This window comes from Habropoda laboriosa, unplaced genomic scaffold, assembly GCF_001263275.1.
Source record: "Habropoda laboriosa isolate 0110345459 unplaced genomic scaffold, ASM126327v1 scaffold337, whole genome shotgun sequence".
NCBI classification, from domain to species: Eukaryota; Metazoa; Arthropoda; class Insecta; order Hymenoptera; family Apidae; genus Habropoda; species Habropoda laboriosa.
The window spans coordinates 107,572-120,959 of NW_017100468.1; the positions used below are offsets into that span (position 1 = coordinate 107,572).

The 13,388-nt window shown below is 37.5% G+C and overlaps 1 protein-coding gene across 3 annotated transcripts in view; it reads right to left on the reverse strand.

Moving 5' to 3' along the window:
* Window positions 1-13,388, reverse strand: part of LOC108575979 (echinoderm microtubule-associated protein-like 2) — a 56,555-nt gene that overhangs the window by 39,243 nt on the left and 3,924 nt on the right. For all 3 annotated transcript variants that reach the window (XM_017938920.1, XM_017938919.1, XM_017938918.1), the window contains exon 2: window positions 9,584-9,814. In XM_017938920.1, the coding sequence (XP_017794409.1) occupies window positions 9,584-9,814 (231 nt within the window). The remainder of the gene's footprint in view (window positions 1-9,583; window positions 9,815-13,388) is intronic.

The window sequence follows — 13,388 nt, forward strand, 5'->3', positions numbered from 1 at the left end:
AATTTATGTTAATTGCTCTCGTTATTAAAGAAAGAAATTATTAAGTAATAGTCCGGTTCATGCCATTATTTTATGTAACTAATTATGGAAGAAGTAATAGGAATTAAAACACAAGAACAATTTGTTGAACTATTTATTTCTATACATTTACTTACATACATATTTATTTATTCATACAAGAATCACTTTATAAATTAATCAATTCGTTATAATACCTTAATCTAGTCTTTTTTTATTTGCAATACTTGCAGTCATAAAGACATATTTGTACCCTAACCAAAGATAGGTACTTTCAATGAAAAAACAGAATTGAATATCTAAAACATGCGATGGTTTACAGCAGATATATTGTACGTCCACTTTTAGCCTGATAAACTGTGTTTAGTTTTAAAACTGAAATTGAATCTCTTTACATAATTTATAGTTTAAAATTAGTAAGAATGGTAACCAATTACTTCCTTTCGTTCTTGCAAATGTCGATATGATGTATTTTACGGCGAACGTAGGCATAACAGTACAATTAAAAATTGAAAATCCCTCGATAAATAAATTATTGTATTATTGTGAAATTTATATCGTGAAATTATAGTGAAATTTTCATCATGTGTATAATTTACACAGATCTACGAAACGAATTTTTCCAATTTTCATTACGAGTTCAGATAAAAAAGTTGTAAAAGGCGACCTTCGCTATTTTCTTCGGGATTCCGACTAATTGCAGTTTTCTCAAAATTTTTTGACATGTCATATAGTAAACTAATTTTTCTAACTTCTAAAACAAAACTCAATTGGCCCAATTCGAAAAAAGTTACTCTACTTTGAAGTGTGCCCACATACATATTTTTGTCCTTGACTGTACATAAATTCACGAATTATTTCATTTCTTCATAGCAGTACATAAAGTTTGAATCTAATTCACATTTTTTCAACGATTCAATTCCATCCTTATTATTCCGCATGTTGTGATAGAAGTAAAATTTTTACGAGAGACTTTTTGCTTCTTCAAGTCATAAATCGTTCAGAAATGAATTGTAACAAGAATAAATATTCGAGGGGAAATTCAAAGGGACCTTTTCTCAACGTCAACGTGTCGAACATTGACGAAATCGTGGCGGGGATTTAATTTCCACGAGCAAATAGCTCAGAGTTCAGGTCCAAGTGCAGCAATTGTTCGATGCAACGCGAGGAGAACGGAACGTGACCCAAAGCCGTCGCGTGCTAACAGGTATGCCTGGTGAAGTTTGTTTCAAATGGGCTGAACCTCGCGAGGCTTCCCCGTATCTGTAATTCGCGACATGCCTCGACGGCTTTCGTAACGATTGCCTCGAAAATTCGTCATGCCGTGACGCAACACTATCCTCTGTGTCCTGAAAATTGATATCGTTCCCGTCTACGCGGCGATTTATTTGAACGAACTAATTGCTACTCTCGACACCGCTGAATATCGATTTGTAATTTTAGGTTAAACGTGTCGATCGATATTTTCAGCGGATGTTCCGTTTGGCTCGTCGCTCTTTTCACGCAGATTATTCGCATAAACGATACGGATCGTTTAAAGAAGCAAAAATTGAGAGTAATCAAATGTGAAGATTAAAATTCAGTTGGTTCGAGTTGAACTTCGTTGTTCTGAATTTGATAACGGTGTAAGATTTACTTATGCAACTTTTCAAGTGTTCGAAATTTTGTCGAATATAACGAGAGTAATATTGAAAAATGAACGAAAGGTTGTGTAATTGGTATTCGCAAATTCCGCATCGTAAACCTCAATTCTAATTCATAAGAAATATTCATTTTGAGCAGCAATGAAGAAATCACCGAAATTTTAACGCGCTTGTTGAAAACAGGAAAAGACAATTTCTTATAAAATCTTAATTTAAACAGGTGTATAAGTAGATCAGTGTCGCGTGTATGAAGTATTATTAAGTTACTCTATCTAATTTAATTGAAGGTACGAAAGTGAGGTTATGCGCACGAAAAGCATGCCTTCGCGTAAAAAATTAAATTATGCTAATCAAATTCGAAGTTCTATGTAAACGACATGTTTCATGTGCATTAGAAAAATAATAATACGTTACTCTTAAATCGTTTTTCTCTTTTACCATGTATCTAAAGTATAAATAGATTCTTTTATAATGTATGTTATTGTTTGGTATGGTATTGTTTATAAATAAAAACTGTATAATATTAAAGATTACAAGGTTGTCGATCTTTGCTCACGAGTTTCCATTGAAAAGGAACAGTATCAAATGATTCGGCTTTGTTGATAATTCTCATTTTGATCTCGTGTGTAATGTGTCCTTTTAGATCGTCCAGCCATCTAGGATCACTGATTCCTAGTGCATTGATTTTGGATAAGTCTTTGTGTAAAAGTAATTCTGCTACGACAACTTTCTTTCCGACCAGATTGATTAACGGTGTGAGTCTGTGTTTTTTGGTATCTAAACTGCTTATTCTACCAACTTTTATTCTTGTTACGGATTGCGCTTTGTGTCCTTATACGGAGCGGAATTTCGGTTAGTTGATAGGAGGTTTGGAACCTTCAACGCATGTGGTTACTACGTTGTTCTCCAAGAGGCAGAAGGGTTGAGGACTGTGCGTATCGTACAGTTAGATATACAGTAATGTCTCCACAAGTGTCAGTCCGCAAGGAACCTAAACCTGACACTTGTAGAGTCACGGACTACGTTTTCGAGCCTCGCGCCCGCCTTTGTAGTTTGCCGAACGTAGACAAGGACAGCGAATAAAAGATAAGGATGAAACGTGAGTCGAGGCAACCAAGCGATTTAAATACCAACTTTTTTAATTTTACGTTTTTTTATCCCGAAATTTTTCTTAACATATTGATGAGATTTTTTCTGATGAAAATTACATCAAACACGACATAATTTGAACAACATTTACTTATTAACACGTTCACTGTCACTATCACGCCAGATATTTCACTGTATTGAGATAATAGAGTCGGCCTACCGTTTGACTGCCAGTTGGGGAATTGGCCTACAGTTTGACTGACACTTGTAGAATCGGCCCTACATTTGACTGACACTTGTAGAATCGGCCCTACATTTTTTTACGTGGAGGTAGGTCGACATTAAATTAATTACTCAATAAATATTGATAAGTAAATGTTTCATCATTTTCATCAGAAAAATCTCACCAACATGTTAAAAAAAATTTCAGATGAAAAAAAGGAATTAAAGAAATTATATTTTTCTATTATGAATTGTCGAGCCGTGAAATCTCGTAAAAGAAACCGAGTGGTGTAGCGTTACACGCTTGACTGACAGCGAGCGAGATAACATAGGCGTAGCAATGACGCACACCCAGACGTAGGACCATCTATACTGACACTTGTAGAATCCAAACTGGCTGACACTTGGAGAGACATTACTGTACCTCGAGCAGTAAAGGTATATCTTTGTGAGTCTAGCCGATTCGTTACTAATGTTACTCAGGAGAAGTTTGGTTGAAATGAGCGAGTCTGACTTAACAAAGCTATATATTCTAGTATAAATGCGAAGTTACAAGTTTCTTCGATCCAATGATCGGTTACAATGATAGTTAAATAGTTAAATGGTCAATTCTCGACTGGGCGAGGATATTCCTTCTCAGTTTACGCGACGAGCCACGGGGGTGTCTTAGACCGTATTGAGAATATAATAATTCTATGCTCGAAAGGGACTACAACCCGATCTTGCTTGCGTTCCGGCTGGCGGAGTAACGTTCTGGTAAAAGACTGAGCCCCAGAGCATCAAACATCGTGCCTTTATATACACCAAAAATCGTGGCTTTTGGTGGTGGGGGCCCTAGATTTTCGTGGGAACGGAATGCGTTCGGTTACCCTATCTCGAGGGCCTTCTAGGGGGTGCGCGTGAGGCAGAAGTCTCGGCGCCGCCGTGTCGGCTAGTCTGCGTACGTAGCATTCTAATCACTGCATAATGGTTCATATACACGTATGTCCCATCCCCGGCAATACCAACCGGATAAGAAGATTCTTCAGTGGAAGAATCACTCGAATCTTCACATGTGAGCATGCAGTCCTGACATTGAGGAGGAGGTAAAAATACAGGTTGAATTACTAGTGGAAGAGGCGGTGGGGCTACCACTTGACGATTGATAGCAGCCAGTTGAAGATCCTCTACTTTCTTCATTGCATTGCTGATATTAATCGACGCCTTGTTTACTTGTGCTGTAAAGCCTGTTAGTTGAGACAGATATGCAGTGTGTTCTTTTAACACTTTTTTGCATACTGTCTACATGTTACAAGCTGTGGATTGTATCATCAGACTAAGATTTTTTGTCTGCGAGCTCTGAGCCATAGTTTGACCGATTTTTACCCCCTCCATCAAGCATTCCAGTATTATGGGTTCTTTTTTGGCTGTCTTTAGAATTGATTCTATAATGATTCTCTTTCTGTCCTTGATCCATAAATCAATCTGAGAACGATAAGTTGACCAAAAATTTCTGATACATTCAGTTTTGTTGGATCTAGAGAGTTCGATAGGAGCAAGAACAGCAGTGTCACTTTTGGCCTCGTCAATCTTGGGCGACAAGAGGTACTGATGATATTTGTCCTTAATTGGGGAAGAAGAACCACAATCATAAGGACGAGAACAGTCACGAGAGCAAATCTTTCTTACCATCTGAGCACCCAGTGACCGAATTCGGTCAGCTCTGCCTCTGAGTTGATTCATCCCCCACTCACTGTCAGTGGAGTCCTCCTCCAAATCTGGATTCATACAGATCTCGGCGTATTCTTCGGTGTCAAGATATTCTAACTGTGGAATTGGAGGCAATACTATTTGATTGTTCACTTTTAGCAGCTGACTTGGTAACGATGGTCCTTCGATTCTTCTTCCCTCATATGTCTGAAGAGATAGTCTTTTCCCTGTTTATCATGAATTTGGATGAGTATTAAAACCTTTTTACTTTTCCTTCGAAACTGTATAATATTATTAACAGGTTTTCTCTAGAAAGGAAGAAAAATCTAAATCTAAAATACGATTGAAATGTAGAAAAAAATTTTTTAACGAAAATCTTAAAAAGGAATCTGCCTTTTTTATGAATTACGAAGTGAAAGATATTCACAATTATTCACTGAGTTTCGTCGGAAAAACTGTTGGAAATGAATATATTGTACTTTTATGTAGATGAATCAATATAAAGGTAATAGGTTAAAGGCCCAGGACGCGCCATACGAAGTGAAAAACAATTGGTGAATATATATTTCACGCAAATCGATTAAACAAAGAATGACGGGTAATCTAAACTATCGAGCAAATCTTCGTGGTCTAAATTTTAATAAACAAATTTTCCGTTTCCACCACTTTCTCTACTTCTATCTTTATCTATCTCTGCTCCTGTCTCCCTGTCCTACCAATATAAAAACCTCAGTTCAGTTTTTCTTCTACTAACCGTCGAGACGTACCCGCCGAACCGCTGCCCGCAGGGCCAGTTAACACATAAAACGATTGTATTTTCCGGGCGAATTGTACACCTACCGTCACACTTATGTATATCTTAATAAATTGAGGTGAAAACAGTGTAACGGCGTTTCCTCACCCACCTCAGTGTCATAAATTATACTAATTTGGCTATTTTGCGATTACGATGTAGCAACGATTTATTTTTTATAATATCGTCGAAAACAGTAAAAGTGACTGTGCAGTAAAGTGAGTTCACCGACCCGGCCCTAACATCAGCTGTTGAGGGTTGCCTTGAAAGGTCAGGATCGGCACAATGACCCACTTCCGTCGAAGCAGGTTAATTCGTAGACGAATGGGTAAGTTTTTCATAAGTAATAAAACACTTTATTCCTTTCGACTAACGAATAAAAGTGTCAAAAACAGTTATTAATACGTTGAATTCCGTGGGGGTGATCGGTGACCGGCGGTCTCAAAATTAGTAAAAGCATTTAATTTGAATAAATGGTAGTATTTGTCAAATTTTCACCTAATGCATCACGCAGCATATTTAAATAGTTTTCTTTCTAACTATTGACATATTATTTATACATATTGCAATGCGTCGTATTAGAATAAAAAATTCTTTTCGGCACCGTGGACAAATTACGTAGAATTGATCCGGCATTCAACGTGTTAAACGACTCATTAGTTTATTTGTTATTCATAAATAACGAATAATTTCAAATTATTCTTAATTTAAGACGATGTAACATTTGCCGCACGCTTCCCTCGATACCCACGTTGTGCCATTGCGTTTGTTCATGATCGCGCGCGGATCAGTCCCTGCGCTCCCGTGCCTGGGCGCGGGCTCTACGCGCGCTCTGATTGGCCAGTGTTTTTCGTTAATAATTCAAAAACGAAGCTTCAACCAACATTTTGGTAAAGGAAAAAGTTGTTCAGAGTCACCCCCGCAACCCCCCATTTCCGGGTGTTACACTCTTTACGGGACACCCTGTACGGGACATACCTTCATTGAGCCAATATAATCATTGTTACGATGAAGTGCATTGGATCGCTGCAAAACGCGTTCTAAGGTATTTGCAAGGAACGATCAAATATGGTTTGAAATACGAATGCACAAATGAACCATAACTTCTCAAAAAAAACTCAAGTCGTTTGGTCCAATTATAAAAAAATTATAATGTTCTAAATAGTGTCCGAATATTAGTGGGAGTCGCTATATATTGCTCCAATTACTTATCGCCATAGTTAACTAAGATAAAAGAAATGAATAAATTCATAATTTTCGTCTTAAATGCTAACAATATTGATGCAGAGTTATCAAGTATTTAATACTCCAGTTTTGCCACTTATACATACGTATCTTCATATTAAAAAGAAGCATTGCAATGTCTGATGTCTTGAACTTTTGTTGTTATTTAAAATCATAGCTACGTTCAAAGTAACGATAGTCAATACACATGATTCTTTGAATTTCAATCATATATCAGAATTATGCTACCTCTAACATCATATAAAATTCAGCTCAAAAATAGTATTCCCATTTTTTCTAATCGTCATATTTTTAAATACTTAAACTTTAGATCTTATATTTACTTAATATTTCGAACAAAAGATTAACAGAAACTATCGAATGTTATCGACTTATAAAGTTTCACCAAAATCGGAGATGTTATATAGCACTTCTTATGTTCCTTTTGTAAGACCTAATGTGCTTACAAGGAAATATCACCGATTTCGATGAAATTTCAGTATGTGGTAGATCTCAAAGAAATATCCGACACGTTTCTTTCTTTTTATCGGTAATCATCCACACTGAAAGGGTAAAAATCGTCCTCAAGGTCGGGGGTAGTAAACATATTTAGTCCAATATTTCGAAATCTATTAGAGATAACGAGATAGCGATAGTGTAAATTGACAAAATTTGCAATTTCTAAACGACTAACGTGGCTGCGTAAACAGTTTCGAAAGAAGTCCATTTGTTTACATAATATATTAAAAAATTAGAACTTTTTGTTCATTTTTCTTGTAGAAGATTTATCGATTATCACGTGTACATCAATTACATACCCAAACGCAAAATGCGGATGAATCAGAATTCATGATATTTTTTGCAAAATAAAGAAATAATTATTCTTAAAGTTTGCTCTTATTGTATATTAATTCGAAGTTTAAAATACGTACATGCAGGGTGAGTCACGAGAAGCAGAACACCTGAATATCTTTGTTGGATTTAAAGATATGAAATATGGTTACATCAGAGTTAGAGTAGTTTCGAAGAATGCACATCGCCATCGTACTATTATTTTTTTTTATTCCATTTTTTTCGGTATTTTCAAGGTCAGGAAGTATTTTCAGGGCCCCCGGTTTCGGTCAGTCCATTCAAGGAGTTTACCTGGGATAGGGGCGGCGACAGTGACTACCGCAGGATTTAATTCACACAAGTTTATTGACTATCGGTTTCTGTACAGAGGCGTTCCTTGATGCTAGGATATACAACTGAGTGTCCGCGCTGGAAGCGCGTTGGTTTGTTTAAGCTGCTTCCCTCTCCTGTCCTCGGGGTGGTGGAAATGGGTTAGAGGAGGAAAGATTGAGACGAGGATAGATAGTTTGGCAATTTTCCGGACAGTACAGCGAGCCTACCCAAGTTTAGACAATTGCCCCTTTTTTGGGGCATCGAAGGATGTCGAAGACACGAACCAGACGCGTGACACTCCGACCCACGAGCATCCTCGATTTATTGCACTACTCTTGAGTGGCTTTTCGCTGTAACTGCCCGAAGGAATTTTGGTGAATGCAGAGTGTGTGACCATTGTAGGAGTTCTATGGTTTCCTCGAAGACAAGAGAGGTTCGCTAGGCTTGGTTGAAAAACAGTACGTGCTTATACATTTCCCAATTGCATTATACAGTAGAGCCTCCCATATCCGCACTCCTATTACCCGAATACCCTACTATCTGAACGTTCTGTTATCCGAACAGCCGTTTCGTAGCGATATTTACATACAATCTTACGCACACTTTCCTGTATTCGGCCGAACAAAAAGGATGTAACTCTACACAGTTATTTATGTTTTAAAACTTATGGTATCGGTTTCTGTACAGAGGCGTTCCTTGATGCTAGGATATACAACTGAGTGTCCGCGCTGGAAGCGCGTTGGTTTGTTTAAGCTGCTTCCCTCTCCTGTCCTCGGGATGGTGGAAATGGGTTAGAGGAGGAAAGATTGAGACGAGGATAGATAGTTTGGCAATTTTCCGGACAGTACAGCGAGCCTACCCAAGTTTAGATTTTATTCACAGGTACTCCTATGTCCAGTCGCACCCGACATTTTTAAATTGCAAGCTTAAATATGTATTATATTTCACAATATTTTTTTTATACTTAGAAAAGCAACATCACACGTATATGACCCTGTTACGCACCTTTCGTACCTCAGGGCCCCCGGTTTCGGTCAGTCCATTCAAGGAGTTTACCTTCGAAGGATGTCGAAGACATGAACCAGACGCGTGGCACTCCGACCCACGGGCATCCTCGAGCGTCGGGCTCTCGGTGCCTCGCATAGTCTCGAGTGACGCGCCCGGTTCTTGTCTGATTTATTGCACTACCCTTGAGTAGCTTTTCGCTGTAACTGCTCGAAGGAATTTTGGTGAATACAGAGTGTGTGATCGTTGTAGGATTTCTATGGTTTCCCCGAAGACAAGAGAGGTTCGCTAGGCTTGGAGGTTACGGACGTAACAACCCTTTCTTCTAACAAAAAAGTCCAATTGTTACAGAAAAGTGTCATATACGTGTGATGAAGCTATTGTTTACATTGCTTCCTATCAACCAATTGTCCTTTGAAGTACATTTTAAATAAACCATTTAAAATAATACGGAGTTATTGGAAAGAAAATGAAAAAAAAAAAAATTCGGAGTGCAAAGGGTCAATACAGATACGGGGGAGACTCTACTGTACTGTATGTGTTGTTAGACTAATTCTAATTTATCATGCAAGAGTTTTGATAGAAATTTCTTAACGAACGTAATAAATGTGACACGAGTGTGGGTAGAATTTGAAAGCTAGATGATCCTACGCTCTGAAATTTCGATCGATCGAAATTTTCTCTAACCGGCAAAATTATCGAAACAAAGATAGAAGAGGCAGTCGTGCATACTCACTTCTAAGTGGTACGTGTCCATTCCTTAACGGCGAGGATACCAATCTCTCGTTCCTTCTCTCGCTTTTCTCATCTTCTCTTTTCTCGCGCCCCTCTAGTTGGGCAATTCGCCTCAATGCGTCCGCGAGTGTAGCGCGAAGACATACTATCTCGTCCCTTTGGGCCAAGGATTGCCTCTCCAGGTCCGCGACGCGGCCCAACAGGGATCCGGTCTCGCATTCCAGCATCTCATCTGGAAAAGAGGATTTTCGTTCAACGGACGAAACACAATATGACCCTCTCTAGTCGCTGAAATCGGGAAACAATGGAATTCTTTCGCATTGTGAATATTCAACGGATATTCTATTAGCTTAGGGACGTGGTCACGCAACAGCGATATATACCTGCGATATTTACAAGAAACGACGCGTAACACGAGAAAGAACGTGATAAGCTGAAAATGTACGTTCTTTCTCAATACGCGTTTCATTTAGGATTATTAAATACGGATCTTCTCAATATACAGTTACTCCCGCTAATAATCGGACACTATTTAGAATGGTATAACTTTTTCAAAATTGGACCAAATTACTTGAGTTTTTTTTTAGAAGTTAGAAGGATTAGTATACTACACTTCGTTCAAAATAAGAATAACCTCGCTCTCGGACCGATTTTCGTCCGTTCTGCGCATAGACAGAGAGCGTAGCAGAGGGTAAGGCGGAGAAAAACGTAGGCGGTTAAGTGGGGGTTTGAACGTTCCAGCACTGCCTTAGGCACGTCCAATGCGCGAAACGAGGTTATTCTTATTTTGAACGATGTATAGTGGTTCTAGCCCTGCCTTAGGCACGTCCCATGGGCGAAACGAGGTTACTTTTATTTTGAACGATGTATAGTGGTTCTAGCCCTGCCTTAGGCACGTTCCATGCGCGAAGCGAGGTTACTCTTATTTTGAACGATGTATAGTGGTTCTAGCCCTGCCTTAGGCACGTCCCATGCGCGAAACGAGGTTACTCTTATTTTGAACGATGTATAGTGGTTCTAGCCCTGCCTTAGGCACGTCCCATGCGCGAAACGAGGTTACTCTTATTTTGAACGATGTATAGTGGTTCTAGCCCTGCCTTAGGCACGTCCCATGCGCGAAACGAGGTTACTCTTATTTTGAACGATGTATAGTGGTTCTAGCCCTGCCTTAGGCACGTCCCATGGGCGAAACGAGGTTATTCTTATTTTGAACGAAGAGTAGATGACTTGTAAAGGTCACTGTATACAACTTTTTTATCTGAGCTTGTAATGAAAATTTATGTCAATTATACACATACTAAAAATTCCATCGAAATCGGTCGATGGAGAAGCAAGCGACAGGCATCGAAAGATGTAAGAATCTTCAGATTTATTACAGTTACAGGCCGTAAGTTGTGAAATAGTGCGTTTTTCATCGCAACGTTAACCGATTTCGATGAAATTTTCAGCATGTACATAATTGACATAGACCTACAAAACGTATTTTTTTTTAAATTTTCATTACGTGCTCAGATAAAAAAGTTGTAAACAGTGACCTTTACAATTTTCTCCGCGATTCCCACAAACTGCAATCTTTTCAAAATTTGTTCTACACGTCGTTAAGTTCAATTTAAAAAAAGTTATACTGTTTTAAAGAGTGTCGGAATATTAGCGGGTGTCACTGTAAGTGTAATATTCATTGGGCGGTTTGGAGGAATCCTTTTGTGTTCATAACGAAGAGAAGCAAAAATGATGTTTGTAAATATTAGATTGTAACATATGAAATCTCCGATTTTGTTATTCCAATTTTCTAAACTTTTTCTACCGATAAATATGTTCATCTTCGTAGATGTATTGTACGTCATTTAAATGCTTAGAATCGCCTCTTTCTTTCATGGTTTTAATCTTTCAACATTCTCGTATTTAAATGCATGTTTTTTAGGTTTCTGCAAATCATGAATTAGCACGATTTTCGCATTATTTTCTGTACGAGTGGAAAAGTGGTTGAAATTTCCTAATTGAACTTCCTAAAACCAGGTGAAGCTATCACCGCGGAGAAGTATTGCACCAGAAATGACGAATTAAATAACCGGCATTGATCAATCGAAGAGGATCGAAAATACGATTTATCATTTTTTAGATCATCTACTAGATGATTTTCGCAGCGGGAAAACCTTCGCGAATCAAGCAAATAACGTAGGAAATACCGTCAAAGAATCTACCGATACCAGAACACCGACATTCTATGAAAATGGATTTAAAAAACTTGTCACTCGTTTGCAGAAATGTGTCGATTGTAATGGTTCCTATTTTGATTAATAAAATATAATACAGTAGAGTTTCGATTATCCGAGGTGACGTGGATCGAGCCTACCTTGAATAATCGAAAACTCGGATAAGAGGGAAGGATCAAAGGGTGTTCATATGTAAAATTGTACATGTATTTAGGTTTAATTAACTGTTTATCAATTAAATAATAATATTGTACATGTATTTAAGTTCAATTAACTATTTACTAAATAGTTAACATGAAAATGTTTTTTATGATTTTATTGCACGATTTATGAACACCCATCGACCCTAAAAAATAATGTCATTTTTTCATTTTACTTAAGTTCAAACCACCTCGGACAATACGGAATCTCGGTTGAACGGGACTCGGATAACCGAGACTCCACTGTATAAAACAAGTTACGATGATTTAACCCTTTCGCTCCGAAGGGCGTATATATACGCCCTCGAAGAATGAACATTCATATACGAAGAGCGTATATATACGTTCATACCATATATACTTTTGACATTTTCCGTCTGTATATTCGAATAAGGCGGCAAAAAAGAAAAATCAAGTTCGAAAATGTGTCATCTGCAGTAAACAAGGAAAAAGACGTGAGTCCAGATACTATTGTTCACAATGTGATGTTGGTTTATGTGTGGCTCCACGTTTTGAACTTTATCATACCAAAGTTGATTATTAATTATGTGATCGCCTTTAAATACTTTAGTAATTTTGTTATATTGTAATAAGAAATATTATATGAACATTATAATGTAATATTTTAAAAAATAAGTTATAATTATAAATTTTTATATTTTAGAAAATAAAATGATATTACTAAATATAATAAACTTCATTGTAAAATTTAGAGAACAAGAAACGACTTGTAATTACTTCGTAGCATTCCGTACCTCAGTGTCGACTAATCAGTAATGCGCTCCGTTCATAGCGATCATATTTTGTTACAAGCGCGCCGTAGCGAAAAGGTTAAAGCTGTGGTTTAAAATCAGACATTTCACATGTTGCAACCTAATACAACTGTTTGTATAAATCACAAAGACTCTATTAACACTAAACCTACCGACTGGGTCAAAATGACCCATTAGCATCTTTCGAAAAAACGTGAATGTTCTATACTGGTAAGTATTATCGCTTGTAACTTTCCGAATTTATATTCTACATGTACGCTTCCATTTGTATCGGTATGAATCGAATTTTCCAATCACGTTTTACTTACATAAAAATTCACTTTTGGAAAGTCGCTAATGGGTCATTTTGACCCGGTCGGTAGTTTTAGTGTTAAAAGGTGAGTACAATGATATAAGGAGATAAAATGTGTCGACGATCTTCAAAATCGATGTTCAAAGTGAACCATTAGAGACAGTTTCTGCGTAAAAGGCAGTCTTACCTTATAAAGAACCTAAATTATATTACCTAAATAATATAATATTACCTAAATAAAGAACAGAGTACTGAATGTCGTAATACAAAATCGAAATCCCTGCTTGGAAAAAGAAGGAATTGGCAAAGTGAAAAAAACCCCAAAAGT